General features: G+C 39.0%; 1 protein-coding gene across 4 annotated transcripts in view; it reads right to left on the bottom strand.

The window, feature by feature from the left end:
- The window catches only part of SCUBE1 (signal peptide, CUB domain and EGF like domain containing 1), a 213,101-nt gene that overhangs the window by 135,404 nt on the left and 50,117 nt on the right, over nucleotides 1-27,580 (bottom strand). For all 4 annotated transcript variants that reach the window (XM_065673120.1, XM_065673131.1, XM_065673139.1 and 1 more), the window contains exon 4: nucleotides 21,840-21,974. In XM_065673120.1, the coding sequence (XP_065529192.1) occupies nucleotides 21,840-21,974 (135 nt within the window). The remainder of the gene's footprint in view (nucleotides 1-21,839; nucleotides 21,975-27,580) is intronic.

Below are 27,580 nucleotides of genomic sequence, written 5' to 3'. Positions count from 1 at the left end.
ATAGTTACATGCTTTTCCAAAGTGCAAAATGTGCAAACTTTGCCACTGACAAACAATGTTTTTAGTGTGTTTAAACCTGTGTAGAACAACCATAATTATTAAGCATGGATGGCCAACAATTACAATAAATAAGACAGCATATATTTTCATTCAAGTTATGTATAGAACTTTAAAGAAAGAAAATTAAGAAAATCTCAGAACTGAGATATGCAAGCCTGGACATCTGACCTTTTCCATTAGCTATTACTTTAAAATAAAATGCAGCTACAATTACGAAATAAATTGACTTATATTTGTTGTTATTACCTGTTACTATTGGTACAGTTCGTTATTATTAATGGACATTTTTCATTATTTTTGTTTACACAGAAATGATGCTCATGCAACTGTGCTGTCTGTCCGTCAACCTTTCCATTTAGTCACTTTTGAACACACTGGCAATCCCAACTCACCTAGCTAGAGGGTAGAGGTATCACAGATAATTACATTCCTACAAGTTCTGAGAAGAGAATTAGATTGGTATTGCTAGCTGGGAAAGACAGCAAGGTTAGTGCAAGAGTTACCTGTTTCACCTGGCATACCACCCGCTCAGTCAGCATGCAGCTAAAAAGTAGGACTTATTGATAAAATCACAGCTGAAAACCCGCCACAGCACACATGGCTTCTGTCTTCACAGGAGACTCGGGACATAGGAAGGGCATGGTTGGGGTCAAAGTCATAAAGGAGACAGAAGTAATAGGTGTTCTTGCAGTAAATAGTGTGTGGTCATGGGTAGGGACAAAGTGTTCCACTGACATGAGACAACAGGTCCTAAACCACAGTTATTTTCTGACTACTGATTCATTCTTCTTGATAACAGAACCATAATGAAGTTCCTTTCTGGACATAACCTGAGCAGTTCCACACAGGAAATCTGAGGAAAAAAGTCAGCAGAGTCCTTCACTAGATGAACTCCTGGATCAAGCAAAAAGTTATAGCAATTTCTGAAAATAAAAGTTGATGAGCAGAACTTGGGAGTGTGTCGTATTAGATAAAAGGACTAATTTCAAACAAGGCATTGTTACATCCTCCTTGGTCATTCTGTTTCTGTAAAGGAGGTAGAATATATCTTAGCAGAATCACCAGTCTTTTGGTATTTGTCTTTCTTATAAAGCCTGTTACTCACTCTGCTGCTTCCAATGATGCAGCAGTTAAGGGTTCAAGTGTCATCAGACGCCCCACACAAACCAAGGTAAAGCGAAGCTGATGAAATTAATGCGCAATTTTCCCTTGAAAGGGCACTGACTTCATACGCTGCCATTTGTGCTCCTGCCAAGAAATCCTGCTCATTTCAGGCCAATGCTCTAGAGATGCAGCGGGTCGAAACCTTGTGGCTTCAAGATACAGTTGCAAGTGTTTCATGAGATCTAATGACATCCAAACGACTCTGCACCTTTCTGCAAAATTGGCTTAGCTCCATTCTGCTCAGGCACTTTGTCCTGAATCCCACTATCTGTACAGGCTGGGTTCTAGGAATTCTCTGAGGCATGTTATAAAACTCCTGGCTTTGCTTGGATATGTAGGAAACAGAGCTTGTGATTCGGTAAGAACATGAAGAATACCATTTAGACTGCATAGGTTTTATTGGTGTTACAATAAATACTCAAAGCACCTGCCAGTGTTTATTGGTACTCTTAATTTTTGACAATGAGGTTTAGGAACTTACTGTAGGTCAGTTCAACAATGGTCATTCTGGATCTACTGTCTTTTATAACTGGGTGCCATTAGAACACTAGGGTTATCTGAGAATTTCATGTATGTTCCCCATGACTCCAAGTGTCTGAGGACCTGGCAATAGCTTGGGTTTTTTTTCTTTTCCTAACTGTGGTAAATTACAGTTGTGGCTTTTGGGGTTCTACTGTAAGTTTTTAATTTATTTTGCTGACAAGCATTTTGTGGCTTGTGGTATTTAATTGCATCTGGAATAGCTGTTTTCTGAACCCTTTGAACTACGTATCTCTTGCAACTGACTTCAGCTGATGGAACTCGTAGTCTTTCCTAGACATATATTGCTATATTCCTGTTATTTGTTGACTGAAGTTGCTCAGACACCACCAGTTCAATGAGGCGTCATGCTACAGAAATCCCTGGAATTAAAAAAAAAAATAAATCTAAAAGCTTTGTAAGAATAAAAGGATCATTGTGTATACTAAAGAACTGAAAATGGTAGCTACAACAGTAGCTAAACATGAATAACTAGTTGTTAAGCAACTGTATTTTTGCAAGTATATTTTCCCTTTTAAATTTTCTAATCAGGCGATAAATGCAAAAATTACTTAAGACTGAATTTGTGCTAAAAAGAACCCAAACCAGCAAACCCAGAGCCTTGATCTGAATAAAATTTTAGCTCTATATGATTTTTATTTTATTTCAAAGTATCTTGCTCTGAGACCTATGAAAACACTCATTATTTCAAGGCACAATGTTTGATGTTTGTAAAGCGTATTAGACAGATACTTACATGCTATATATTAAAAAAGCAATGATTGGCTTCACAAAGAACCATACAAATACCTTTTTAATTGAAATCTTTCCATCTCCACTACTTCCAAGTCTCCAAAGGTACCAAGCTATGAATTTCAATGAGGGCTTTGCAAAAGAGTATTTAATTAGTGCTTTTCTGTCAGCCTTTCTTCCATCACTCACCTAACCATTCTTGCTTCTACACTGACAAGTAACAGCAATTTAATATCATACAAAAGGCGCAACATTCTCTAACAGATAACAAGAGTCTGAAACATATCAATTTAACCTAGTTTTGGTATAGCTGTTTTTCAGACTCATATGGAATAGTGTCTGGTTTTATTATGGAAGTAGCAGATGTTAATTCATTAAAAAAAAAAAAAACTTATTTTGTACCTGAGAGAACCAAAGGCCTAAACACAGAGCTACAAAGCATAATCTGAAAAATCTGAAAATAAATCCCTTGTAGAAATGCATTGCTGAGTAGTTCCTGGTAATTGAAGCAGTCTGTTCTATTGTTATTGCATTTCAGCTAGCAATCTAAAAGTATCACTATGAAAAACTGTGACTTCCAAACAATGCAGCTGGACAAGGATAGTATTTTGACTAGCTTGCAGATATTCTGCAGTCATTTGGTTGAATGTTAACTGGTTGATTCTATCCCTAGCTGAAGAAGCCTCTTGCATTCCTTACCAAGAAAACCCTAACACAGCAAGGCTCACAATTAGCACCTTCTATACCTTCTGGCTAAAAAGGAGACTAGCCACTAACCCTGGTTTCAGTAATTCATGTTGTTCTTCTCTTTCAACAAGGTAATACACGCAGGCTCAAAACCATCAGTGCTTAGGAAATGCTAGTGCTACACTACAAAAAACTGCAGTGCATTACCTAGATTAGGCACAAAAACCATCTCCTCCGTCTTCTATACTGGCTTGCCACCAAAGTGTTATCAAATTTTTGTTTCTTATCTTAAATGATTTCTGCACCTAGTTTCTCATTATCTTCAAAGATGATGAATGGCCCAGTTAAAAACTCACTTATTCATTGAGCTGTAATTCTCCTTGAGAAAAGTAAAGTAGGTTTATGACAGAAACACATCATTCCTGGATGGGAATGGGAAAAGAGGAAATGAATTATGAGATCCTGTACATGCATCTCATGGAAAAGATGAGAATACAAATAAGCAATACACAATAGAAGTAACTGCTACTGATGATGCAGCATAATAGTGCAGTGTTTTTTATGAAGATGATTAGGATACGGCAGAATATATGCAATAGAATAGCATCACACCAGACTAATACAGCTTGATCTACACCCTGGAAATGTAAGTTCAATTCTTGAAGTAAACTGTAGAAAGGGACCATTCAGGTGAGTGTTCCCATACAAAGTCTTTAATTTCAGCACGACTGACAATTTCTTGTTCAGGCAAGGGGTCAGAAATGGAGTAAAAGGGATGCTACCAGCAAATAAGAATAAAGAATTTTGAAAGGTGTGATGAAAAGTAATTATTTATACTATTCCTATCTTTTCATAATATTTCTCTTTTCAAATATCTTCTAAACATTACACTAAACACATTCAGAAACCATATTAAAGTATAAAATATTTTTCAACATCTGATGGTAGACAGATTTGGGAAAAGATATGACAGTATCCAAACAAGAATAAGACCCATGTGGAGCTGACAGTATCACATGAATTGCTCACTACAGTATACCTTTCTCTTTAAGGGAGTCCATCTGCTGTTCAGTCTTTGATCCTGGTTGCTTGTTAGCATACCCACTCTATGGAACATCAAACTTAGGTTTTTTGCCTCCACCTGGAGGCTTTTGCATCCATTTGTCCTTATGCCCTATTACTTGATGAGTTCCACTTGATCTTCAGGGAGATGGTGAAAGCGAAACAATCCCTGCTCCTCCTCCTGTTCACTAGATTCTAGTGTTCATCACTACTGGCAGTATTATGGTTTTCTTCCAGTAAAACCCAGAGCACACTGTATGTCCATCCCACAGTGCCCATGTCTATGAGCATCTTTGCTCAGAGGCAACGGCATTTCATGGGATCACATCTGTAAAGTGCCCTGTCCTTAGTCTTGGCTACAACTTGTGAGTCAGTATCAAGACACAAATTTTGGTATAAAGAGAGGAGAGAAACTGAAATTAGCAGTAAAAGCCACAAGGCACCACAGGAGGGTGCTACACACAGTCACTATTAATCTATCAGGAACAGTGGAAGGCAGCATGACTTTATGCTTTCCATGGAGTCTGAAAGCAGGAATAAGTCCTTTTCCCTCATAGCATCTCAGAGTGAATCCATTTACTTTAGTCAGAGACTCAATACATAAGGGCAACAGTAGTGTTAGCCTGAGATCTGTGTTGGTGGTAACAACACTGCCAACGAGGCTTGTTGCTAACATTATAAGGAGAATTAACTTATCAAATGACCAAACCAATGCAGAGTTTAACACCTGTATAAATATTTCACTGTGCTTACACTGTGTTAGAGAATATCTCCTCTTTAATTCAAAACATCAACAGTTATTCTTCACATGCTTAATATCAATACATCTTCAGAAAACTCTAGGATTCTTAGAATGACATTGCTGTGCGAAGGGATATACACTTTTATGAATCAGCATATAAGAATACACTGACTGTCTATAAGTACAGACGTATTTTACCGTGCACAGATATGTTTTGTTTCACACTTCCCACTTACTCTTCAGTGGATAAACAAACCCACAGCACTGTACTGTATGCTATGCAGTTACCACTACTTTTTTCTGAGGCTGTTTGCAGCAATTTAAAAGACTAATTTAGAACTACTCATCCCCTTCCCTGCTCAGCAGATGAAAGTCAAGTTGTACAGAAGTTAATGAATATAAGAGGGATGGAAAGGACACCAAGAGATTTTTTCCTAACTTTCCAGAGTATAAGTAACTCCCTTCTATATCCCAATGAAGGTAATAGAGCTCACCACAGTGATCGGGTGCATCTTGCAAGTCCCTGGAAATACAAAAATTGCATATACTTTCTTAAAGTATCTTCTAGCATTATGGAGGGTCTGTTGTCCAACTGCCCAAACAAGTGCAACATATCCTGGCAAGGATTGCCCCATCTCAGTGGGGCTTATGTTCAGAGGCCTTGGGTACGTAAAAAAGGGTAAGGTGCACTGAAAGCTGAACTACTTGCCTCCGCTTATGAAGCAAAAGGGAAGATAATGCTAGGGAGACTTCCAAACAGGGATCTGGAATTCTTTCTCTTCCTGCTTATTCCTTTAATATCAAGCATCCTGTTCTCTTCTGTCATTCTCTGACCCCAGTCTAGTTAGATCTCCCTGAGGTGTCTTCTCTCTGTTGTATGGGTTTGTCTTTTTTTTCCTAACACCCTTAATTATAGACTTACATGTCGAGTTGAAAGGAATCCACGAGGATCATTGAATCCACCTCTCAAATTAATGTAACACTGGCCAACAGCTAAAGCCCTGCCAGCTTTCTTCCGTCATAACATCTTTTACAAGTTACCACTTCGATTTTACCTAGAAAGTAGCCAGACAGTAGCTACCACTTACAACTTTGCTGTCTCTATAACAACCCCACCCTGCCCTCCCTGGTCCTTATTTCTATGTTGGAGGAGCTATCACTCTTCAAGGAGTCCATCTACTGTTCAGTCTTTGACCCTGGTTGCTTGTTAGCATACTCACTCTATGGAACATCAAACTTAGGTTTTTTGCCTTCACCTGGAGGCTTTTGCATCCACTTATCTCTATGGCCTATTACTTGACAAGTCCCACTTGATTTTCAGGGAGATGGTGAAGGGAAAACAATCCCTACTCCTCTTCCAGTTCACTTGATTCTAGTGTTCATCACTACTGGCAGTATTACAGTTTGCTTCCAGTAAAGCCCAGAGCACGCGGTACTTCCATCTCACAATGACCATGTCTTCGAGCATCTTTGCTCAGAGGTAATGGCATTTCATGGGATCACATCTGTAAAGCACCCTGGAATACTTCAGGATGAAAGGTGCTCTGTTATAAAACAGCTATCTCAGAACTAGCACTGTGAGAAAACAACACATATCAATGCCTTAAAATTACTGCGTCTACTAGGCTGCTAGTCCACACAGGAACTAAAAGTTAACACAACCAAGCACTGGAGACGGTATCACAGTGCATGAAAGAAAAAGGCCTAGCAGGCTAGGAAATAGTGTTGAGATGCAAGATAAGATGCAGTCAGTAGCATTGCTTCCTGTAAGGTGGAACTCTGGTGCTTTTAGCTTTACAGGGGCATGACCTTCCTTTGAGAAAGCCAGAAAATATTAACCAAAAGTGGAATCCAGTACCCAACACGTGTGTGACACAAAAGGGCTGGTGACTTGACAGCACATGCCACACAAGGCAAAGGAAAAAACTGACAATGAGATGCACAACTACTCTCCCAATCTCCAAGTTGGAAGCAGAGAATTAGACAAATGGTTTTACAGAAGCTTCTATCAGCCTGCACTGAATACCTGTTGCCACTATCACTCTAATTATTTGGAAGTTAAATTCTGTTTCTAACACTGTCTGGGACATACCATGAGAAAAATACGTTCATACATTGCCACTTTTTTAGAAGAAAGTATGGCAACAACGGTCACTACGTACACTTTTGGTAACAGAGTTTGGATGGGAAGAAGAGGGGAAGATAATTCATCTATCAGAAGGCAATGCAGAAATACTAACTACTGAGAAGACATTTTTACATAAAATTTAATAAATAAAGAAAACAGGCTGCTGGTCACCCTATATCCTACACAAATACTGGAAATGTAAACTGTCTGGAAAGAAGAAATAGAATGCTATACCCTGGTATGTGCACTAATTCATTAACTGCTCTGTGGCTCCAATCCAGCAAAACACTTAAGCACATGAATAGTCCCAACAACAAAGGCCTGAAAGCCTGCCCACACATTAAAGTAAAATGCAGTGTAGGCACAAGCCTCTCCCTTGCTTTCACAAAAACCTACAAAACTCAAAGAACAAAATCAATGCTCCCTCCCTTGGGTATAGGAAGCAAAGAGTGGGGTCATAGTAGCCACATTCAAGGACAGCTTAGGAAATGGTATTTGCAAAATGCATATGTATTTGTATATACAAATTTTAAATACACATACATTGGTGGTATTACATATTGTTTTCTAAAAGTTGTAAGAGTCCAGCATATCTGCAATACAAAAGGGCCATTTAGCTATGAAAAAACTTCCAAACTTTCTAATGAGTTTGTTTCTATGGGAAGACAGTTTGCCATTTTGTGGAAATTCTGCTCTGTTTTCCTTAAGTTTTCCTCTGAGAAGGAATCTGAATAAAATATCAGTTAGAGACAGGCAGCAGTCCTTGCTTACACAAATCACAAATCAAATGTCAGGGTTCAAGCAAGCATGATGATAACGTTTGGTGGGGGCACAAGGGAAAGAGATGCATGATTCACAGTCTGGAAGGTGACATCACAGGGTCTAGGTCAGGGTAAAAGTGAGAGCTGCTCAGGAAGGATGGGCGTGAAACGGAGATGATGAATATATTGCTATTTGATAAAAGTTACCTGCTATCAAGATTTGCCCAGATGGCACCAAGAAGACATTCAAAAAACATTTTCTGGTGACCTCAGGCAGCAAAATCCTTTGTTATCTGAGCAAGAATATTACCAAGAGGACCATCTGAAGCACAGTTATAATTTCTCCTCCTCCTATCATTAATATTTATATTCACCAAAATAATCTTCTTGCTTTTCTGTTCAACTGGTACAACCAGCACCAAACTCAGACACACAGCGGGTATGCAGGCAAACGCATTTTCCACACAGCAGCAAATTCGATTCCATTCCTGTCACAAACAGTTAATTTTTTCCTAGGCACACAGCATCAGATTTCATGTGGAGGCACCTGAAATAGCAGTCCTATGTTATTAGGCATTTAAGACCAAATGCTATCACCAACACAGTAAGTGGAAGCCTAATCTGCAAGCTGTACTTCAGAAATGAATGAAATGTTTATAGGGCAACAGTGGTGTGAAAGTGGAAGAACCTGCTTCTCTCAGAAGTCTATATGCTCTGCTGGCACATTCAGGGTGAGAAACATTCTGTGTGTACACAAACCACTGTTACTCTCGTATCATTGCTCTTTTTCTATGGATTGAGGCTTATTTGTCATTGCAGAACAGTTTCTTCAGCTTAAAAATAGCAGGCTCTTCTGTTCCAAAGTCACCTCTCAGCACCTGCTTATTGCTCTGCTACAGTGTGTACTGACTTCTTACCACAGTAACAATCACTAGTAGTGTCTGGGATTAGTAGACTATGTAATTGCCTTGCAAGCATATTCTTCAGTACTGAGCTGCCTTTAATCTACTTATCACCTATTGGTTTCTTTCTGGCACCTTTTACTCTCTCAAAGTTCTGTGTAGGTCCTAGACACTTCTGTCCTATAGATCATTGAAATGATTCGCTACGGTTTTCTGCATGAAACGTTTACGATGGTAGTACAGTTATTCACAGCTTTCTTTACCCGTGTAATGGTGTAACCCAAAGAAATAATCACAGTTTGCATCACCTTGTGATTCAATCTCTGTTGTTAACAGATGTTCATAGTCTCATTATACCGATTCAAATCCTACTGAAACTGCTGGGAGTTTGTGGACTTCCGAATTGGTTTGATCTCATCTCCAATTCAGAGAGAACACAACAGCTGAGACTGGAGTAGTCTTTAGCCTCTACAGACTTCATGATCTAACAAAGCTGTATTATTTCAACCTAGTTGCCATGTATACATGCAACTGGGGTATACATGGCATAAAAGAGCAAGGAGGTGGAAGGATAGGATAACTGAAGATGAAAATACATTGGCAGAGCTGCACATGGAAATAAGCATGACACCTGCTAGCAGCATATCTGATTTGTAGACATCCTCAGCTGTAACCATTTCAGAAAGGTGAAGAAAATCCTTTGGCAGCCATGAGCTGTTTACAAGAAGTCAACAAGACTCTGAGGTAGTAAACAGAGTGCAGTCAGTATTACTGTGCAAAGTTGGACATGGAAAGAAGGAATTCTTGAGAAGCAGCTCTGTCTGATTTCTGCACTTTGATGAAAAGCATCAGCTAAACACTGAATATGGATTTTAATTTGGGCAGTACTCGGTGGTGGTCAAGGTAAGCAAAAAAAAAAATGGAAGTGTTTCTCCTGCTGTCGGGTCCTACTGGAAAGGAAGGAAATCCTGTTTCTGCCTATAGACTCTGTAAGTCTGAGAGAATAAACAGGGAACAGGAAAAATCAGATGTCATTCAAAACAGCCACACTTCCGATCACAGTGCTGCTTTTGAGACAGCTCAGCTTAGTGTAACTCAGCACAGAAGTTTCTCCATGAAGTGAGTCATAATAAACACTAAGAGAAAATGAGGCCTTTACAGGTGTGTTTAGAAGAAACAATGAAAGAAAACAACCCCATAAAATATTTAACCAAATGACACATAAATAAACTTTGAGAGCTTGGAGATACATTTACATTCTGGGTTTGGGCACTTGATAGCTAATAGCAAAAAGTGAATTTGATGAACACTCAGAAGTGGCATTATTTACGCTAGGTCTTGAAAGCCTCAGAGCTCGGAATAACATATCCACAGCCTAGACAACAAGAAAATTCCTTTAGCTACCTAATGTCCCCCTTGCATGAAACTAATAGCAACATAAAAACTCAAAGAGACTTCTCTACTCCAACCAAGGCTGTACTTTTGAAGGATCTAACTACTGAAAATTACCACCCGTGTCCTTCAGTTTATTGTTTTTCTGGCATTTTGCTCTAGCACAGGGCTGTTTCATGAAGCATTTCAATGAGCTCCTGACAAGTAATCCTCCAGATTAATTCAGAGTTCATTTGGCTGATAAGTGGTCAGTTTCTCTGAGAGATAGCATGGGAATGACAGCTCACTATCTCTTTCTGTGAATGCTTGGAAGATTGAACAGGACAAGGTATTTTCAACTAATGCCAAATGCTAAAAAGTCATGTTAAGATCTACAGAAAAAGCCTTCTCAAAATAAATCTCCACGTAAGACTACCATTCAGGATTCAAGAGAGCTTAGATTAGGCTAGGAAAGTGTTGCTCACCAAATCCTGGTTTAAAATGGCTTATTACAGGCTTTTTTTTAATGATACGGTTTTCAGACTCCAATTAGAGCAGAGTAATTAACTGTCCATTAAGGAGGCACTTAGGCCAAATGACAGCTTTTCCTGGAAAGCTTAGAGGGGAGTCTGAAAGCATTTTGGCTGGAGAGAGGAGGAGCAGAAACACAGTACTGGGGAAGAGCATGCAGACATGCAGTTGTTCATAAGGGCAGAGTAGATCAGTCTCACCTCAAGCCCAGCTTATATGCTGCCCTTTGACAGACCTAGCAGGACCCTTTTTTAGTTTGGTTTGCCCTTTTCCTGGAAAGCTCCTCAACATCACTGAAATATTTCACCTTTAAAACGGAAGAGGCAACTCGGGAATGCTACCAGGAATACGCTCCTTCATCTGGCAAATGAGGCTTCATGTTTGAGCTGTTTCTTGCAGTAAGCACCCGATCTCTCCTCTGAATAAGTGAGCTTCATGCTTATAGAGGGAGACAAGGCTGCCTAGCCACCACTACCATAGACTGTCACGGAAAATACCTCTAGGTCTAGATGTTTCAAAGTTTTAATGTTTGGTTTTATTGTTTGATTTTTGGTTGTGGTTTTTTTGTTTGTTTGGTTGGTTTGTTTTTTTGTTTTGTTCGTTTTTCCTGTAAGGTCTTTTTTCTTTATGTAAGTATTATTATTATTATTCCAAGAAAAGCAGCTAGTTCAGAGAACAAAATTTGGTTTAGTGGAAGAATATACTTCCTTCAAAAATAACATTGACAACATTTGGTTGACCTGTTCAGGTAGTTGTTTCCACCTCACTTTCCAGAACCTACAAATTCCCAACTTCAATTTCCCAGTACAAGGACATGGTGCAAAGTCATCAGGCATCGTGAATTTCTGTAAGAAGTCAAGCTGCCTGACACCATCTGAAATTGTTCTATTTACGACAGCAAGCCAATAGAGAACAAACAGAATGAAAAGCATAGGGAGGAAAGGACAGGAGAGGACAGGATTTGCAAAATGCACTGTTATCCACCCAGCTCCCTGTGCTACACTTTGATCTCTGAACATGTACGTGCAATTCATCAATCACTGATGTTAAAACGCACTATGGATGAAAGAAGGGAATTAAATAACAGATCAAAAGAATGGGGCTCAGGGTATCTGCATTCTTTTCCTAGTAGGAGCATACACAAAAACAAATACTCAGTTTTACAAAACAAATTTGGTGAAATCCACACAGTATTGATTAAACTGCATGCTCTTGCCAAATGCTTCCTTAACAGCTTTTCTGGAAGGATCTTGGGATTTCTACAGACTTTCTGTATAACTCTAGGAAAATTATTTTACTTTTCTGCCTCCTGTACATGTACCTTACAGCACATGGCAGAATAGCTTCTATCTCAGAGGGGGTTTAGAGTCCTGAGGTAGTTTTTGTAGACTCCTGCAATATCCTCTAGTGAATTAGTGATTAGAAAAGCAAATAACTAGAAGTTCACTTCTGAAGCAGGCAGAACAAGAAATGCATGACATAAGAACAATTCACATTGCTGCTTCCCCATCTTGGCATTTGTAGTATTCCAAACAAATGTCAGTTTAAATAACCAATTCTGATTACACTAAATACTGAAATGCCAACACTGATCATGTGAATTTCTGTCAAAAATTAATATTTGAGTACAGAGGCTCTTAGTTTTGGCCTGTCTAGTACTTTGCAGTTTGATATAGATTGAAGATAGCAGCTATTATATTATCCTCCGCCCATGTTAACTATAGAAAGAAAACCTGCCAACTCTGGTAAATCACCAATGTAACACAACGCTTGCAGCACACTGTACTGGATACTATTGACTTACATTGCATGTGGAGTGATTTACTCAGCTATAAACACAGAGAAGAACTTTTAAAGGAGCTGTTCCGTATCAAAGAGAGACAAAAGTGCTGTTGCTTTTATTCAAAGGTGAATGAATGCTTTATGTTGGAACAGGAGAAAAAAAGATTTATTTGCAGCTTCTCAGCACTGGTAAGTCAGGCAAAGCCTTCTGAAAATGCTCAATTATACTACACATCATGCACTAAAGGCAGGTAAACTCATTCACTGCACAAGCTCAATGATCTTACCAATGGTGAACACAGTTTAGAGAGTAACTCCAAACCACACACAATGCTTGTCTCTCTGTTAATGCCTCCGTTTCTGCATTTCCTGACTACTGGGAGCAGCAAAGGAGTTGAACCCTTGCAAAGGTATCCTGATGACTTGTGCATGATTGCAGGTTGGGTTTGAAATCTCAGCACACGACCCATTCCACACAGAAAACCATCAGTTTTCAAAGACATTGCTGCAGCTTGATTATACTACGATGGTACTGTGGTTTATACAGGAGAGGACTTACTTAAAGGGAAAGAGAACTATAAGGGAGAAGATACTCAAAAGAAATGGCATCAGCAAGTCTGGGAGTTAAAAAGACAGAGAAGAAGTACAGATTTTGCCTTGTGCTGTTTCACACCTATCTTTTCTTCTTCGGTCTATTGTCCTCCACTTCGTCTCATTCCCACCCGGCTGGCTGTCTCTCTCCCTCCTTCTCTTACTTTCTGTTTATGTGACATACCCTTGTCTCATTCCCTTATTCCTTTGTGCCCCCTCTTAAAAATATCTCATGGTACTACTACAGTGTTTCTGCCAGGAAAGAATTCACAGTGAGTATGTGTTTTGTGCTGTCCTCTGCCCTATGTTTTCTTTGTTTACTTAAGCTGTAAATCTTCCCAGTTTGTACGAGGTCTCTTGAAATCTGGCCCCATTCTTGACTGGTGCTCAAGCAAAAAATTATTAAAATACCATCAAGAATAGTAAAAATCCCAACATTTTTACAACTCAGGTATTTCTAAGATATAAAGCTTAACAGAGTGTGCAAGTAGTCTTACACTTGAAAACATACACCGCTATTAAATACAAGCAGCTTCTTATTTCCATTAACTCCTAAATTATTTCAGAATAGCTCAAAGCAACCTCAAACATAATTACCTGGAATTGAATAATTAACAAAACTCACTAAACGCATAATATGCATACCATATACACGGGAGGATAACGGTATATATAAACAGGTATTTGGCATTCTTATCTTGAATTCCTACCGGTTTCTAGCCAAAAAAACATTGCGGTACCAGCCCTTAGAGAGCTACTGCTGGACCACATCTCTGGTTTGTCATGAATAGCAGGAAAAAGGAACAGTGTCTGAAACATGGGCTGTGGTCGATTTCTCTGCATAATGAAAAATATGAGACATACATGGAGAGACCCACAGTGACTACAGTAGGTATGAAAGATGCTGGCTATCTTCACACGGTATTCAGAGCAGTCCCTGAATTCAGCATTGTATTCCTGATGGCATGAGAGAGACACATCATGACAGATATGACGTATGGTATACCTAAAACACAGACCATTTGTTGTGTGCATGCGTGAATACAAGCTTTTTTCCAGTACATTCTGGCTTAATATACTTCCCAGATCTTTCTCACCTGATGTTTCAGTCAACTGGATGCTAGAGGCCTTTAAAAAACATGTCAGTTCTTTTATTTAGTATAATCCTGCTATATCCAGGGCAGACAGTATGAACAGAACATTGGTTCACTTCCAATGCTATTGAATGATTGAGTGTGAAAGCCCCCTTTGCATATTTTCTCTCTTTCACTTTTTTTCTCAATGTACTACTTTCCAGTGTGTTTTCCCATTCGTGCGTATAACTTTCCCATCTTGTCAGCACTGCCCGTCAGTCAGTTGCTGGGCTACAAACTGTTCATTGCACTTCCTGTCACACAGGTGTGGAGAGATTTTTGATCTGACTTACAAATTCCCTGCTCCCCCTGGCAAGCTGGCTGGCTGTCATGCTGCTGCAGGGTGTTTCAAACAGCTGCTCTTTCCAAGACACACTTTTTTTGCATCTCCAGCTTCATTATTTCGTACACACTTCTTTTCCCCCTTTTGTTTCATCCTTTTCATACCAAAAGGCATTGGCAATGGAGCCATGCAGAAATAACTACCATGCCACTAACTATTTCAGTTTCTGGCTCATTGAGGAATAATCTGCATGTCCTAGTTTCCCATGTAGTTAGTCATGTTCACCTGTGCATCTACTTTTACTACTGTTCAAGCTCTATATGCAAGCTACACATGTGACTTCCAGATTATTTACCAGTTGATGTTTTCTGGGGTTTAAATTTTTAGTATAATTCTCTTTTTCCTTTTTAAAATAGTTATGTCTGTTCTGATCAGTATACGTAAATCTGGGACCTGTTACAGGACACCTTCTGCACAACAGTCTTGGAATACAATTATAGATTTTGGCAAAATCTGGCAATCTGCTATTGTTTCTGAGGTTTGGAAGATTTCTCCTTTGAGTTTCAATGAACTCACCACCACTGCATCCTGCTAAGCAGTTGGTTTACTGCAGCATTCAATCTCACCTGAAGCAAAGCAGCAGTTGGTATTGATTGCTCTACAATTCTTTCTGAATTAAACCTCATTCAAAGTCACAGAAAATTCTGAAGCACAAGATTTTTTTCCTTCAGAAGAGCTATAAAACTAAGGTTGAATATGTAGAGACGTCATCATATTTTGTTGAGTCTAAGTTTGACATGGGTTTGAATTGGTCCCTGGGAACTCAGCAAGGGCTTGCAATCAACTTTACCTGGCTGTATTCAACTCTGCAACTTGGGACATACTGAAAATTTATCTCGATTTCATATCCTATATAATTTCCTCACATCCTGGTTTCTGCCAGGACTGCAGCTGCTCTAATGGAGTGAATCTGCCCTGCAGTTCAAACACAGTCACGAGAGTTTTAGAAAAGACTGTACCATTTACACCTTAATTTTCTTCTTATCTATAAAAGGCAGATTGCAGCCTCAGGTTTCAGATGCGTTTAACATTTTTATAAGCCAAAAGTGACATGCTTTTGCCTCCAACTCTAATGGTCACCATTTAAGCTGACATTTATCGAAGGCCTTAATGTGAAAAGCTGAGGGGAAAAAAACACAGTAACAAAAAACACTGACTATTTTGATACTTAAAACTCTGCTTTTGCAGTTTTATTTGGATAGACTGAGTTTTATGTGGATAGCAAAGAGCAGCTACAAAGAGGATGGAGGCTTTCTTTTCACAGAAGCCACATAAAGAAGAAAAAGGGCAATGGGTACAAGTTGCACTGAGAAGTGTTTTCTTGACATAGAAAGAAATTCACTGGAACAGCCTCCCCAGGGACATAGTAAAGTCCCCATCGTGGATGGTTTTCAAGATGCAATTAGACAGGTCACTCAACAGTCTCATCCAGGCTCCCTGTCCCACAGAAGGTTGGACCACATGATCTGTCAAGGTTTCTTCCAACCCAGGCTGTTCCATGATTCAATCAGACAATTTACCGCCACATCTACTCTTAAACTTTCATTTATTATGATTATATAGTTACTGCTTCCCCTCACAGCTGAACTTGAGTCAGATTAAACCAGTTTCATACCAGCGTAACTTTACTAGTCCTAATCACGATACACCACTGATACATAAGAGAAGGGAGATCAGGTCTAACAGATTTTTCTTTTTTTCACTCATACCATGTGCTTTCACCTGTTGTGTTTTCCCTTCAGACAAATTACAGACTCTCTCCATTTGAGAGGAATAGAGAAAGCCAGTGTAAGTTGCCCTTCACACAGACTGCTGGAGCAAATAAAAATCCCAGAAACCAATTTTGATGGGTTATACACAGCTTTAAAAGGTTACACACTTCTAAAAGGGCACAATATTTCAAATGGTTTATTAAGCCCTTTTTCCTGAATACATTTGGTATCCTATATTCTATGAAAAATAATCAATTGAGCTATTTATTCAAAATGTATGAACAGACAACTTTCTATTACACTTAGGTCATACTGTGTGCAGTTTTAAGAGAAAGCTTCCAAGTTCATAGTATATTTGTCTAGGTAAAACTTGATGCTGCCTGAAAGGTTTTTGTACTATGTTATCCAAAAGCACATTAACAAATTTCCTTAAAACCTGCTTTACGTATATTCCTCTACTTTACAATCATATTAGGATTCCAATTCAAAAAGACAAATAGGACTGTTCTGCTCCAGTGAATGGGATGCCTGTACTCGGGATAGCTATGGCAAAGTATAGTCAAGTAATGAAGTAATTTAACCGGTTACATCACCACGAAAGAGCTTTCATAGTTGAGATGAGAAACCTTTTACTTCATGAAGTCTGGAACAGTGCTGGCAACACTTAATTATTTAAAGTAACCCTTCCACATTAATCTAAATATGAATAGATTATTGTGCTTTCTGTAGAAAAAGCACCTCTGTCCTCTAAAGTGCTTTGCAGAAATTCTGAGTCACAGTAACCTTCTTGCCCAGAGTCCCACAAGGCATCAGTACCAGAAATGGGAATAAAGTTCAGAATCCCAACCTGTAACCTTTTCTGCACTGATTGGGGGTTGTGCTTCCTCCCAAGGATACCTAACACATTATTCTACCACTATAAAATTGCACTGAACTAAGAAAACAGGTAAGAAATAAAAGTAAATCATGGAAAGTAGGAATGAAAAAATTGAACAAAGTGGGATTATAAATCCTCAGAACAAGAAGAAATTTGATAGTTTGCTGTCAGTTTACCAAAGGCGTCCAATGCTACTACTGCAGAATTAACAAGGATTTTAAAATATAATCAAGTTTAACAAGTTACTATGCATCAGTACAAGCCTGGTAAGCCATTTTATAATACCACTTACCCATGACAAATGCCAGACAACTTGGCTAAGCATTTCACTTTCCCCTGGGACTAAACTGTTACACTCCTAGTGTAGAAAGAGAAAAGCTAGTTTTGAGACTGTCTGTAGCACAGTAATTTGCTAAGTTGTGGTAGCTTGACTTTATGTCAGACTTCCTAATTCTGCTAAGAACATAAGGCTAATGGGATAGGGGGAAGTGAAAAAGCCTTGCCAAATGTTTTTTTTAACAGGCTTGAAAATGATAGTGACAACTGTGTAAAAAGCTTTGCCATCATTTGACAACACCGTTGTCATTGCCAGTCTTCTATAGCCTGGTACTTCTCCTCTTCTTGTTCCACTTACAATTGCCACTCGTAATTGTACCTGCCTTTTTAGTTTACTTGGCAATAGCTCAATAAAAACATTGACACTGAATGATTAGCAGATATAAAACCATTAATGTAACTATGTTTTAGATAGACATTCAGGGGATAGAATTTAAAATGACGAATTCTTCCTAGCCACAGAACTGAAGTATCTTGCTTGTAAGCAAACAACCTTTGTGTTTTAAGAGACTTGCCCTCTGGAGGTGGGACAGCAAGAGCTTTCCATAACGCTTCAGCTGAGAATTTTGGTGGTCTGTAGCCAAGACTCCTGATCACAGTACCTTTTGTATTTGTAATGCAAATGTGACATATCATAGCTTTCATTCTGATCACTATGAACTTCAGTGGAGATAGAATCATAGAATCATAGAATAGTTAGGGTTGGAAAGGACCTCAAGATCATCTAGTTCCAACCCTCCTGCCATGGACAGGGACACCTCACACTAAAATGCAGGTATACAGCTGAATTCTGTCTATTTTGAGCTTTTTATGCCCAATTCACATTTTTTACCAACTTTGCTATCACTAGGACTTTAAGGATGTGCCCAGAGGCTTTGCTGAATTGGGGCTTTTGGCTTATCATCAAATTAAGGGAAAAAGTGCTGTAACCCAGTCACCTAACACAGTCACAGCTGTAATGTACCACACTAATCCCCACATTTATTAAACACATGCTCCCTCTGGAGCTGGAGATGATACAGTAACAGCTGCTTTATTCTGGTTTCTTTTTAAGTCATGAGGAAACAAATACAAACGTGCCTGGTATAATTCACCATGTTCACACCTACTATTGCAATTAAGGTGCATCAAGATAAACAACTGTTACGTTCTCCCTAGTTTTTACAATCCATCCCCCTTCCGTTCTTTCTTCCTGTTGCTGCCATCATTACTATGAGTAAACCAGTTCAAAATCTGACTCAGTGAAGGGAAATTAAGTTTTATGCAAAAATAAATGAGGTACGTTGTACTTGGCATAGTATCTTCCCAAAAAGATACTGAGACTAAACATAAGAAATCAAAAGGGCTATAATGAAGACAGTGAAATAAAGCAAATACTGGGAAACCAGGGTTTGCCCTGACTTTAGTGTCAGCCTGGCCTTCCATGGGTATAAAATTTGTATTTCTTTGTGGATCATTAATTTTTCTTGTCCACAGGAAACAACAAGAACAATTCTACATGGCAAGCAAATATCATTTGGGACACAAAGATGACATTAAAAGCCCCTACCATGAACTCTGGTGTGGCTTTTTACCACAGCTTGTGGGTAGGAGCACGATGGTACAATACACCCCTGAAACACTGGCACAGGCACAGGGCATCTCTCGAAGCTGAGGAAATTCACAAAGCAGCCAACAGTTTTTAGGAGGGTACCTCATATGAAAAAACACCTTTCTCGTGGCTGGTTAGTGCAAAAAGGGAGATATTCCTTCCTCTGCTCAACCCCCAAGAGAATATGGAATGCTCTTTTCGATCTCTGAAACTACCACACCATTTGAACGTGTTGATAAGTTTGAAGCATGTGATCAGCACCAGCCATACTGGTGGCTGAGGCAGGTGAGCTGGGCCTGCAGACAGGACATTGCTGAGGCTTGGTACCGCTCCCTTCGTCGTAAACTCATCCCCACTCTGAGTACGTCCTACTTACACCTTGCAATGCTTCCCCACTTTTCCCAAGGCATTTGAAAACAGAGGGGAAAAGGTGGCAGGAAAAGTGCATGAATAACCTTGTGGTTGATTGTTTTAGACTAGCTGAGTCCTTGAAGAGACTTTAGGTAATGTCAAGGACACCAAGATTATGTGACTGCACATGTATTTTTCAGACAGAAAAGTAATCCCACTGCAATTAATGGATCTTATTATGCTCAAAGTCAACAAGCTTGCTAAAGGGCTTTGGTCAGTCAGCACCTCTGTGTTTGGATTGCAGTGCTGGCTGTGTGGTGTGCCTTTGCCTATTTCAGCCTTGTTTACCAACAGAGGTATAGACACAGTCTAGCCCTAGGCACAATTCTGCCTAAATACTTTTGTGTATTTCTGTGTTCCAACAGTTTCTGTAGAGGCACTTAGATGCAAGTCAGATGAAAGTGAGTAAACACAGATATTAAAAAAGCCATTTACTTTCTCACCATGCATGTTTCCTACTTGCAGTTCAGTCACGTCCGACAACTGAAAGAGATCATTTAACCTTATTTCCTTCCTCCAGCATACTCACTCAATATATTTCTGTGGGGCAGCATGGCACTACAGTGTACTGTTTGCTATTACTGCAAATTGGCACTTTATTTTTGAAAAGCTACAAACCGTTTGTTCATAAAACACTTTGCAATCGTCACTGTTCTACTTGGCAGGCTGCTTGGGGTTTTTCAGAGCTAAAATAATTTGATGTTGGTTCAAATTAAATATCCGTGTCTATATGGCATTTTCTTTGTAAACAAGTTAACATAAATATCTGATTCCCATGCATATTTATTATGCGCATATAGCAGTTAGCCTTCAGATCTACTCCCCCAGTCTTTCTGGCAAACTAGGAATCCTCTTTCCCATAAAAAATTACCCTCTCTCACAAATAACCTATTCCTTAGAAGAAGCTTTTGCCTTTACAGTCTCATTTTTCATTTATTTTATTAGTTTCCATCTCAGATAACTAAATTCTCTTTTATTAGACCTGGGAATTTTTACAATGTGCAAATTGAAATAATGATTGTATCACAGTACTCTGCAAGTGGTTTTCATTAAGCCTCCAGCTACTATTCCTTGCTCTGTTGGATATCTTTGTGTCACGGTTACTTTATGCTGCACAGAAATTTGAACAATTTATGTTGAAAAGAATGACTAAAAACCTATTATATAATAACCTTTAAACCACACTGGTTGATAGAGCTTAATTGTATATTCTTGTCTGAATCAAAATACCTCAGTTGCTTAAAACGTAATAATCATGCTAAAGAGTGGAATGTATTCTGGAGATTCACACTTCTGAAAATTAAAATTACTACATTCTGCTTACACAGAATTATGATTCTTTGTAAGCAGACACACAGTGCCAGAAATGTATTTACATTTCTGAGATGCTACACTACGACGTTTTGCTTTCTTGTCAACAGAGTGACTAAATTCATGCTCTTGTGCTCAAGTAGGATTTTCTGGTTAATTCTTGGGACTTAAAATAGTTCAGAACCATTTGTGTGGCTTGCTGAAATTTACAGCGTGCTTACATTGTTGATCACCAGACTCATCTTGCTACTTTGTCATTCTGTATTGCCTGTTAGTAAATGAGTTTGCTAGCATATATTCCCATTGCTGCCAGGGTCACCAGAAGTCTGAATGAATACAGAAAAGAGTCCACTTAATTGCAAAGATTTATAGCTATGCTGTTTTCTTTTCTCCCTTTCCACTCAAACTTGTCTTCCATGTCTGACATGTATAGAAAAGGGAGAGCTGGTTTTTTCTAGTCAAAATCAGCAGCAGACAAGGATCACAGATTTGCAGGGATTCCTTATTTCTACTGCTACTTGCATAGGCAACAGAGAAGCAGTTTTCTAATCCACCCTAGACAGGGTACTGAACCAAAGAAAAATGTTGTGTCAATATAATATCAGCCATCATCAGTCTGCAACGAAGCAGTAAGTTACATGACTGGCAGAAAACCATAACCTGCATAACTTCCAGAAAAAACAAGCTGTTTGTTTTGATTGAAGATACCATGCTCTCTAAGGTAGAAGACAGGTGAACTATTATACAATAAACAGATGAGAAAATTTTAAGTCTTGGAAACTCAGAAGCAGAAAGTTACCATTTGAAAATCTGCCTCTGCCTGTCCAAAGAACCTGCTGTTTGAACCAAGTACAATTTCTATGTCAAACTGAAGTCTTTCCCCCCCATCTTATTTACGGCTCTACTACAAGTTTGGGTAGCAGAAGAATCAACCAATTCCAGCCAACCAGTGAAACAATCTTTCTTGGGAACTCTGGCGATCAAAAAAAAAAAAAAAAAACCAAACAGTTTCTGCATTTCTGATTGAACACAGGTATTCTAAAAAATCACAATTTACACACTGAAAACTTACCAATGGAGCGATGAATGCAGGTATGCTGGTTATCACTCAGAAAAAAGCCCTCTTTGCACTGACATTCATAGCTGCCCATAGTATTTACACAAATCTGCTGGCATCCTCCATTGTTATCCTGACACTCATCAACATCTAGAAGAGAGAAAGAAAAAGAAATGCAAGGTAATGTACAGACTTGGAATATACATCTAGAAGAGCAAGGAATCCATGAAAAGGCACACTGTAAATTAAGTGAATGAAAACTACACAAACCCCATCAGAGTTAATCCAAATTAATCCATCTAATTCTTTTTCTTGCATTCTAGGTTTAAAGTTAACATAAAAAAACAGTGGGGAGGGAAGTCCAGCTAAGACTCCATGCATTCTGAGCCACAAATTGATTTCCAATGCACAATGAATGTTAACGTCCTAAAAAGGCTGTGACCCCATCTGCCAAGTGTGGTGTTGCACTCTGTCATTCCCACTCCACTTGGAAAGACATACTTCAGGCCTACAGTAATTTCTAGCAGGGGTAGCAGGCAAACACAAAGGGCATTACTGGGTGAAAAGAGTCTTTATAGAGTTCTGGTCTTGAACAGAACAGCATGTTTCAATTACTGGAGTCATAACCCCCTACTTTGTCAGTTTGTTTAATGTTGTTTAACGAAAAGAAGGCTTCTTAAATCTAAATGTTCCATGTCTGCATTGTCATTTTAATAGGCAAATATATAAAACCACAAAGGCAGCATTAGCTACTGGCTGTTTTGAGGGTCTCTGCCTATCCCCTATCACCCCTCTTTGGCATAAAGTATAAAAAAGGTTTTTATGCTGTTGTGTTTAACAGAGACATACTCCAGCATTGGGAATCCACTGCCACTGAAAGATGTCTGACCCACATTCAACCTTGCAACTCTCCTGTTTTGCAATAAAAGGTGTATCATACACATTTTCTGTTTTTTCTTTGGATAAAAGCAACCTGCCACCTGAAAACTCCATGCTTTCCTTTTTTACGGAGACTGCAACCAGCTAGTTATTTCACAGGATGTGCCAACAAGTAAGTAAATGAGTTGGTATGTGTTTTGCTTTCATTTTATTTTTGGAGGGTGGGAAAAACACAACAAAGATAAATGACCCACAACAGTCAAAACCTCAGAAGAGCTGGCACAGCTCCTGCAAAACTTAATTCCCCCAAGACTTTTCACAATACGCTAAGGTAAAACCAAGCTGCTTTTGCCAATACCCTTGCAGGCAAGGCCAGGAATCTCTGAAATAATGCAGAAACTCAGCCAGTAACCAATGCAGGAGCTCTGGCTAGTTCTGACAGCTTGCTCAGCTAAGACAGCTATTGCTGTTTGTGCTGATGTGCTGCCTGCACTTCATATGACAGAAACTGTAGGTCTTTCTCACAGAGAAATAAAGCTTGAAGGTAGTTACAGAATTACCCAGGGAAACCAGGCAGCCTCCTCCCGTCTTGAACTACAAGGCAAGGAAACTAAGCATTATTGCCTCCAAATTTCTGTATCAAACCCCTCCCTGTGCTCAGTTCTTACTCTTTCCAGATTTGAACCTTTTCATAACCCATCAGAGCAGTTTGGAAGCACACTGGAAAAAGGGAAGTGAAGACTTTCCTACTGCAGTATAAAAAGGAAAGCCATACAAGACGACTTTGTGAGACCCTTCCTCTGAGAGTCAGCAGGCCTTGCTGTCCTATTAGTGCCATGTTGTTCCTTCAAAACAGCACAGTGGAATATAGATCCTCCTCTCTGGAAAATTATTTGAACTGAAGGAAAAAGTCTTAGTTAATACATGCACAAACCCCAAAATTTCACCACAAAGTACACAGCCTTCTCTGTTTATAGTATCACAAAGTAACTCCAACCATTGCCTTCCAGCTCTGATGAATAATCTGAAACAAATGCAATGATTTATAAACATTATTTTTCTACTCTTCATAGCAACTGCTGGTGATTTACCACTTCTATAAAGAGAGAACTCAATTTACCACCAAGCCCCAGATCCATATGCTGAAATAAAAGTTACTACAATTTAAACTCTTTTAAAAGTTTTACTATGAGGAATTTCTTTCAATTGTTTTCAATTAGTTGACTCAAAATTATTTTAACATGTATTTATGAACAGAGGGAGTTAAGAAAGGCTGCAGCTGAGATCTACGACTACTACAGCCCTATCTCCATATTACATACCTTCCAATAAAACTTGACCTGGTGCTGAAGGCTTAACATTTTCTCTTCTCAGGCCTCAATCCTGGATCAGGCTTTTCAGAGCATTTTGTGTTACTGCAGTCTTAAAAGGCAGTATTGCTTATTAACCACCACACCAAGCAATCTATCAGGCATGGGTGCCTAGAAAATACTTACTGAATTATTTACTTGGCAAACTTTCTTTCCAATAAAGATATTTTATAATCACCCTATTATGACCCAGTTTAGAGGATGGAGTGAAAAACTCTGCCGTTAGGAGAGAGAACTCCAATGATTCCAATGAGTTTGAGCTTTGGCAGATCTAGCAGAATAATTCCTATCTGATTTTGTTCAAAGCTCATGAACTAAACAGCTGCCAAAGGGGCTTTTTTACTTTCATTGTTTGTGCAACTCTTGTTCAATGAAGCTCAAGTTGCACAGCTGAACATGTAAACATCAGTAATGCCGCATATGTGAGATTGCATTTTGGACCAGTTTTTCTAGAGATTAAGTTCCACATAAACACCCACATAAGTAGCCAGGTTTTCAGTAAAACAATTCCGGCTCCAGTTTTGGAGGCTATACATGTCAAATTCAGCTGTTAACTGTTTTGAAAAACTGAGGGTGGATCATCAAGAGCTTTAATTGTTACCACTCCATGTGGCACCTGCTGGAGACCTGTGCCCCAGCACATAACTCTAGATATAGTCACTTAGGATGTAAAACCCCTTCACTCAAACATCTACTGTAAGCCCCAACTAAACCCATTTTAAAAACTTTCAAATTTATTGAGCACAAATGCAAAACTTATTTTATTTATTACTCTACTCTTTATAAAAAGTAATTTTTTTCTTTTTCTAGAGCCAACAGAGATGTCTTTGGCAATCTGTTATACAAAATCATCTACCACTGGTCATCTTATCCAGGACCAGGGTTGCCTCCCCGAGGACAGCAGCCACAAGACAGCAGGTGCAGCCTCCCTTCCTTTAAACTGGTATATGGAAACTCACATCCATTTCCTAGGCTCCTTATCTGGCAAAGTTCTTTCATCCAGGTTAGCCTCACCACCTGACACAGTGTGTTGATTCCTAGAGTACATTATTCACTGCTCATGGGAGAACTGAGCCTCAAAATTCTACTGATGATCCCAAGGTGGAAGCTGGAGCAAGGCTGCAGCAAACCTACACAATCCAAACTCACAGAAGGATGGAAAAAGGTTCTCACCTGAGCTGAGCTCAGATGGTTATCCCACATGGCTGCTCCAACCCTCATTCTCAAAAGAGGAGGAAAAACTAGGAGAAAGTGAATATATGTCCTTAAGCCATTCTGTGTAACATTCACCAAAGTACTGTTCTGTGATCATGTTTACCAAAGACAATACCTGATGAAGGCATTTAGAAATAACTCAGTTTCCACAGCTCTTAACTACTCCTTACCAGTGCAAATAAATAGCTAAGGTGACAATCAACGCAAGAGCTAAATTACTTATACAGAATTTAGTACAGAGTGACAAACCTATGTTTTCAGGGAGATGAGGGCCTGGACTTCAAATTGGCCAGTCATCATCAAGGACAAGAAATAAGGGAAGTGCCAGCTCAGGGAGAGGCTGGGAAAGGAGAAGTATCTTTCAAAAGAGAAGGGAGAGATAAAGGATGCATATATACATACATATATAGATATATCTACAGATCAGAAACATTAGGCAAATTAATGCATATCTGAATTTGCGTAAGACCTCTAGCTTTTTGGCCCACTGCCTTCATATAATTAAACTCGTATTCTGCATCTTGGTAAAATGAGATCCTCTAGAGAGCAGTATTGCGGAACAGTATCAAAGGGTATGAAACATTACAGTTGGTAAAGATGGATGTTTTATTTATTAAATAAACAAATGCTTTTAGTTTATCATTTAATTTATCTGATGAACTTTTCAAACTAGCTCCACTGGAATTTCACTCTGATCTGGCTCAGAGCTTCCTGCAGTATTTGGCCTGAAGAAGTTATTCTGATTGAGTCCTGTTTGGATACCACTGAGACAGAAAGGTCTGCTAAGGGTATCTGAAACCAAAGCCACAAGCAGGAAGATATAAAAGTGGAAACGCTACACAGAGTCAATATCAAGAACAGTTTGTCCACCATCCACTTCCTCCCATGAGCTTCCCTTCCTTCCTTCTGACATTTTTCTTTCATGTCAGCTTTTTCATAAGCACTTAAGCCCTTGGAAATCTGAGTCTCATCTTCAAAATCTCCGAAACACTAGGGAGCCACAGTACAATTCACTCATTATAGCATTAAGATTCTTTGGAGGCTTCTGAAAACAGGACTTTGACTTACGATCCAAGGAGCTGATCCTGCTAGTTTTTCTCTAAGGTAATCTTTGAAAATTTTGGAAGATTTCTCTAAGATGCCTTTTGGACCAGTGCAGAACATAGTGATAAACAGAGGAACTACTGATAACAATACTGCAGACTGTCCTCAAATGGTAGCAACAATACACCACAGAGCATATCTGGTATTCATAAGAGAAATTATTAGCAATGGGAAACTCAAGAGAATCTAAAAGCCTGATTCTGTAATTTTCAAATCATTATATTCTGAATATGAGGCTGAAAGCCTCATTAAAAAATTCTTAAAAAAAAAAAAAAAATCACATTCCTGGGTTTACTACATAGTTATTCTTACACCAGGAGAACATCTAGCCCAGCATGCTCTCTTTGACACTGCCCTGTAGATGACACTCAGGAGAAGACGGTAGAGATGGGACAGAACCACTGCTGGCAGGTTCTTACAGCTTTCAGCAGTCACGTACCTATTAACCTTCCTAAATTACTTGCTAGTCCATTGTCCTGCTGGATCTTTCCTCTACTGATTTCTCTAATCCCCAGTATGATGGAACAGTTATTTCTGCAATTTAATTAGGAGTTACCTAAAAAAGCCATACTTCTGTTTTATTTCAAACGTGCTGCTTCATAGTCTGAATGAATCCCCCCTCATTCCATTATTGTAAGAAACAGTAAATATTCATTTCCTACTTGCCTTTTCTGCATCTTTCTTGATCTTACAGATTCCCCTCATCTATTTTGAGTCCTGAAGCACAGCAATACACAAATATGGTAACTAGAGACAATCTGAATTACCTCAGTGTATCATGTTTAATACAGAAAGTCACCATTTCTAGAAGTAAAACTTAATGACAGCAACATTTAGCACATATTCCTCTCACTTCTTTGTTCCATTCCCTCTAAGCACCATAATGCACTATTGGAATGGGTGTCTTAGAAGATCTGATTTCAAGATACCTGTGGAAGCCCAAAGAGTAAATCTGGCATGTAGGAGTGGAGCAAGTGATACCAGTTTAGAGGCTGTAGGCAGGTGTTCCTGCTGGAATGGTCATACAAGTAGTGACATGCTGTCAAAGTAGGGAGGGTGATACACTGCCTCAGCTGAGGGGGCCATAGAAACAGGAATCATTGCTAACTGAAGTAAAAGCTAAACCATCTTTCTTAGACCAACTTTATATGAACATGCAAAGGGAAATATTAGAAGAGACACCAGTAT

Source organism: Lathamus discolor, chromosome 1 (assembly GCF_037157495.1).
Source record: "Lathamus discolor isolate bLatDis1 chromosome 1, bLatDis1.hap1, whole genome shotgun sequence".
Lineage (NCBI taxonomy): Eukaryota > Metazoa > Chordata > Aves > Psittaciformes > Psittacidae > Lathamus > Lathamus discolor.
The sequence above is the reverse complement of the archived record's forward strand: the minus strand, read 5'-3'. Positions and strand labels throughout refer to the sequence as shown.